The sequence below is a fragment of the Epinephelus fuscoguttatus genome, linkage group LG3, assembly GCF_011397635.1.
Source record: "Epinephelus fuscoguttatus linkage group LG3, E.fuscoguttatus.final_Chr_v1".
In the NCBI taxonomy this organism is placed as follows: domain Eukaryota; kingdom Metazoa; phylum Chordata; class Actinopteri; order Perciformes; family Serranidae; genus Epinephelus; species Epinephelus fuscoguttatus.
This window is the reverse complement of record NC_064754.1, coordinates 2,334,232-2,339,784: the sequence shown is the minus strand read 5'-3', so window position 1 is coordinate 2,339,784 and position 5,553 is coordinate 2,334,232. Positions and strand designations below refer to the sequence as shown.

Below are 5,553 nucleotides of genomic sequence, written 5' to 3'. Positions count from 1 at the left end.
CTGGAGTGTGACATTGCAGCTCTCCTCTTTCCAGTGTTGCTCCGCCTCTCACTGCAGCTCTGTTGGTCAGGTTTTGTTTCCTCCCTCTGATTTACACAGTTATTGGGAAGCACCAGGGTTTTCTCTGGATAATATGGAGCAAAGGTGGAGCTGTACCTGACAGGTGGGAGGAGTGAGGTGTGTGAGAAGGTGCTGCTTAACTTTAATCATGTGTGTTTGAACCAGAAGAGTTTAGTTTATTGGACACAAAGACTGAGACGTCACACATTTCTGCGACATGTCAATGATTACACAGTAACTTCTCAGACTAATTTTTATTGTGGTTCTTCGTGTAAATACGACATGTTACCATCAACTCAAACAATAAATACAACATGTGTCATCACCAAGAAAGATCACTATGAATCAGAACTTCTAAAACCAGAAACAAAAGTTTGCAGAAACGAATGTGTTACCTATGTAATAAGATACATATAATAATAATAATAATAATCTTAATGCAGTAGAAATCAATCACCAGTCTGTAGAAAATAACATATAAACTACAGTTTTCACACTAAATGTTTCCTTGAATAGAAATAAATCAGTACATGAAATAAGTGATTATTTTACTCTGACAGGAGAGATGATCAGAGGTGCAGAGTTTGTACCATCATCGTTATTACGGGGACTGAAGAATGGGAAGAGTTTCTCAGCGAAGGAGCAGCCAGTAAAGGAGTAGATAAGAGCTGCAGCATCTACGTCATAAAAGGAGACCAGACCCTCCTCATAATCCACAAACACCCCCACCTTCTGAGGCTGAGACTTCAGATAGGGGTGGACTGGAGGGCCAGCAAGAACTACATACTCATTTCCATTTCTCATACATACAGTCCAGAAACCATCCTGAGGGCTCATTCTGATGCTTTTCTTCCTGTTGACCGACTCTCTGGCCACTCCTAAATCCCAGTTAGTCTTTCCTTTAACTTGAACCTCAAAGTAAAATCTGCCTGAAGAGAGACTCTGTTTTCCTAAGACAAAAAAACAGCAAGAAAATCTCTTTGGGTTGTTTGGGACAGTTTTCTTCACATCACCATGTTTCACTTGTTTCCCATCATCAGACAGGACAAGTTCAGGATGTGCTGTATCAGGATCAAGAGTCACATCCACTGCATACTGCTGGACCCTCTTCAGCTCAAACTCAGCGACCAGCTTCTTAATCTCTTTATTGAGCATCTCCTCCAGCTGAGACACAGCTCTCACCACAGTCCCCTCATCATGGACAGATGCTGACCTCTGTCCAGTCCCTGATCGGTGGGCTTTTAGGGACTGGACACACTGTTCAAGGCTGAGGTGGTCTTCAGAGGGTGAAAGCTGCTTCACCTCAGTCTTTATCTTCTTCAGCTCAGAGATTTCCTGTTCCAGCTCACTGATGAAAGATTGAGCTTTTCTTTTTGTTGTGTCCTGCTTCACTTTGATTGTGTCAGTAAAACTAGCCTGGCCTCTCTCAACACACTCCTTCAGAGCAGTGAAGACCTTAACACCTTCTGCTATCTCACTGTCTGCATCTTGTTTACTGAGTTTGACTGAGCGTTTCATCTCCTGAATCTTCAGTTGTCTCTTCAGGATCATCTGCTGAAGTTCAGCCTCCAGCTCAGCCTTCTTTTCTTCATATCCTTCTCTCAGAGGAACAACATCATGTGTCTTGTGGTCTGAAACAGAGCAGAGCATACAGACACATGTCTGGTGTCAGTGGGTTCTCCTGTCTTTACTTAAGCTCAGTTATAATGGAGTCATGATGTCTCACAAGGAAATAAAACATACACTTCAACCTTTAAATCTACACTCTGTCTCTCAGGGCTTCAGACAATACAGCAGCTTTACCAGGGCCGCCCCTCCCTAAACGCAGAACACGCGCTGTGTGTAGGGCCTCATCTTCCATGGGGGGCCACATTTTGCACGAGGGGACGCATTTGCGCATATGCGCAATGGATGCGCACATGCGCTACCGTGAGGCGCACGTAGAATCAGCTCGAGGAAGGAGAGAAGAGACCTTACCGCCCATGTGTCGCTGCAATGATTGACAGCACTCGACATCTGAACAATCAGAGGGGTGCGCTGGCAGGCACTTGCAGAGCTGCAGCAGGTGAAGAGTTGTCGACATGTCGTCCAAAAGAGCCTCAGGAGTATGTGCGGGGACGGGAGGGCGGATGCTCCCAGAGAGGGGAGAGGGAGAAATATAACAAAATAAGATTAAATAGGAAAAACCTGTCTCCCTCTTTTATTTTATTTTCAGTGTTTAATCAAGGGTGGGGGATTGAGGTGGTGGAAGTTACTTTCTTTTGATGAGTAATTGATGGCTATTTGTGACTCAGATTTGTTTATTTATTTATTTCAGTTTGAAGTTATTTTTATTTAATATTTATTTATTTATTTATTTATTTCAGGTTGAATTTTTTATTTTATTTGACTCATACAGCCAAACTACTGTATCTACAGTACATTTGTTATTGCCAATAAAGGTTGTCAAGTTAAATGTCAAGTTGTTGTACGGTCATTTTGTACCTATGATACATTTGGGATGGGGGCCTCCAAATAAAATTTCGCTTAGGGCCCCAATTTGGTCAGGGGCAGCCCTGAGCTTTACCTTCGCTCTGAGAGGAGGAAGTTCGTCTGTTCCCTGAAGTCTCTCCATCATCACTGACATCCACTGACACTGTGTGAGACAGGTTATGTGTTGTTGTTTGGTGAATATAAGCTTCTGTACAAAGAGCCTGTTCCTTTACAAGTATTGTGTTGCTCGTGTCAACTCACTGTTTTTGCCCGAATATACAAAATAAAAAGTGTGACTGACCTCGTGGTCCTGAGCTGGTGTCTGACAGACTCTGCACCAGATCATTCCTGCTGATCTTCTCTAAGACCTTCTTGGTCACCTTCAGAGCTCCATCAGGTTTATAGGTGTTCACCATCACATTCACTGTGTTCCATCTTTTTGCTTTCTCCAGTTTGGACACTTTGATGGCTTGGTAGCCTTCCAGGATGTTACGTTGCTGCAGGTGCCATTTGAAGGTCTCAAAGTCATCTTCTCTCAGATCCTCCAGAGCGTTCAAAAGGTCCTCTGCCATCATCATGGCTTCCTGCTAAAATCAGAGCATTTTGTCAACCGAAGGAAAACTGTCACACAGATATATCAGAGCAGCATCACTTCTTTCTGACCCGCCTTCATGAAAAACCAGCTAGCAATAGTGTTTACCCTGAGCCTCGTCGTTGTTTGCCAGAGTTATGAAACTAAACCACTATTAAAACATCTCACTACAGCGAGTCTAACTTACAACAAGTCAGCTAGTCTGGTGTATAATCACATCATCTCCCTCCAACTCTGCCAGATTCGTTTTCACCAACTGCCCAGCATGAGCAGAGACAGACACTGAATGGATGTCTTTTTAAACCAAAACTCAACTTGAAATATTGTTTTCATCTCCCACACTGCAGCAATAATAACTGGTTTAAACAAATCTGACATATGGTTTCATTCTGCTTTAACATGCTGTCTGCAAAGAGCACAGAGGAGAGGAGAGGAGAGGAGAGGACTACTTTGAAATTTGGAGGGTAGATTGTTGTTTTATTATTTCATTAATTCGGAGAACAGCATTTTTCAATTCACTGCAAAGATTTGTTGACTGTGACGTGTTGTTGGATGTTATAAATAAATGATGATTGTAGAAAGTGAATGTGTAGCAGCTGCGAGGTGCATGTAGTGTAGAGACTGAGACAACTCATATGTCAGACAGACATTTCTCCTGCTCAAGAAACCCTCTGGTGCTGGCGGATAGAAACCTCCCAGCAGGGTGCACTCTGCATGTGTAAACTGTTGTGTCTTTTGTTTTGTTTTGTTTGTTAATTTGTTTGTTTAAACCAGCTCTTTAAGTATCCAAAAAACAAGCTAAAGGTATTCCCTTTTTTCCACTTGAGCACCTTCTCTGCAAAATGTCTGAGCATGGCACTGGTAAATGTTGAAGCAAAACGCTGAAACCACACGTATAAAGAGCTGACGTCTGTCACATGTTTCGTTAGCTTCTCTTTCTTCAAAGTCTTTAATGTCATCATGAAACCACAACTTTGAGATTAACACGTCTAAATATGAATAATGCAGTGGACAAAGAAGAGTCAATCAATCATCTTCCTGTTTGTTACTCTGTGCAATGGATAAAAAAGAACCAGACTCAGCAACATCATGTTATACTGTAAAAACACAAGTGAGCAGAAATCACATGAAACATGATCAGCTGCACTCACCAGTGTTCAGCAGAGACTCTGCTGTGTTGTTGTTGAAATGTTGTCTGTCCGGTTTCACTCCACCTCTCACTGCAGCTCTGTTGGAGAGGTTTGTTCCTCCTCGTGTTTGGTCATGATTTTATCACATAAAAGTTCTACATGGCTCAACATGAACTGAAGACAGTACAACTTATTTCTGAATAAGAGGAATCAAGAAGTGGGAGAGTAAGAGTACTCTGTACTACCAGCAGCCCAAAGGCCTCATCAAGGTGTGTCAGTGTTTGGATAACAGTACAGTGACTCCATGCTGGTTGTTCCTTTGTGTTGTGGTCCATCCAGTGGTCGCTCTGTGCCATAACACCAGGAAGTGGAAGCTTGTTGCTGTTGTTACTGTAGTGCAACGAGCAACTGTCAACTCAGCACTGAGGTTTTTATGGTATTTACCTGTTTATGTTGCACTGAATAACACCAGCACCATTTTGACACAATTGATGAACTCTTTAAACCTGTCTTGAAAGGACTGAAACAAAAACATGATGATTTTCATGCAGAATTTTGAGCAACATATAAAACAGCAGTTCTTGTTATTGTCAGCGTAGTCACAGACATGAAGAGGCAGAGCAGAAAACAGGAGAAGGAAATAGGAAAACCACACATTTATTTTCAAACTGGAAATGACTTTAAACAGTCTGTACTGTGTAACCTTCCTGAAGTTTAACTTGATGCTTTTATTGTGAAGCAGCCACAGGAAACACAGTGTGTTTGTCAGGAAATACAACTTATGTATAAACCAGGATTTTCTGTTCAGTGTTTAATATTCAAGTCACTGCTTACTCAGGCCTTGTGTTCAACAACTAGTTTATTTTATTTAATAATCAGATATTTACAGATTTCTGTGACTCATAAACCATCTCACCAGTATCCAAAAACACATTAAACCTGTCCAAAGTCACCAGTAATTATCAAACCACTTCCCAGACAAATTAATCAAGTAAAAAATCAAAAAGAAAAATTTGTAGTATTTTTTCCCAAATTTGTTCAAAGTCAAACTGCAGCCTGACATATTTGGCATCTTTACAAACAGTGATTTCTTCTGTCAGTGAGAGTAAATGTCTGTGGGTTTAACACAGGTTTAAATAGATATTCTCCACATAAAGTTTGTGTCATGATGCAGAGTTGAAGAGATGAAAGTGTCAGATTAACATGCTGCCTGTGTGATGGGATACAAATAATAAACGTGTACATCAGCACAGTGAACAGATTCCTTAGAAAGTAAGATATAAACTATACAGGATTCAC

The 5,553-nt window shown here is 41.4% G+C and overlaps 1 protein-coding gene across 1 annotated transcript in view; it reads right to left on the bottom strand.

Moving 5' to 3' along the window:
- LOC125886176 (zinc-binding protein A33-like) overlaps positions 1 to 5,553 on the bottom strand; it is a 73,637-nt gene that overhangs the window by 43,342 nt on the left and 24,742 nt on the right. The window contains exon 4 of the mRNA XM_049572185.1: positions 790 to 1,691. Within this exon, the coding sequence (XP_049428142.1) occupies positions 790 to 1,691 (902 nt within the window). The remainder of the gene's footprint in view (positions 1 to 789; positions 1,692 to 5,553) is intronic.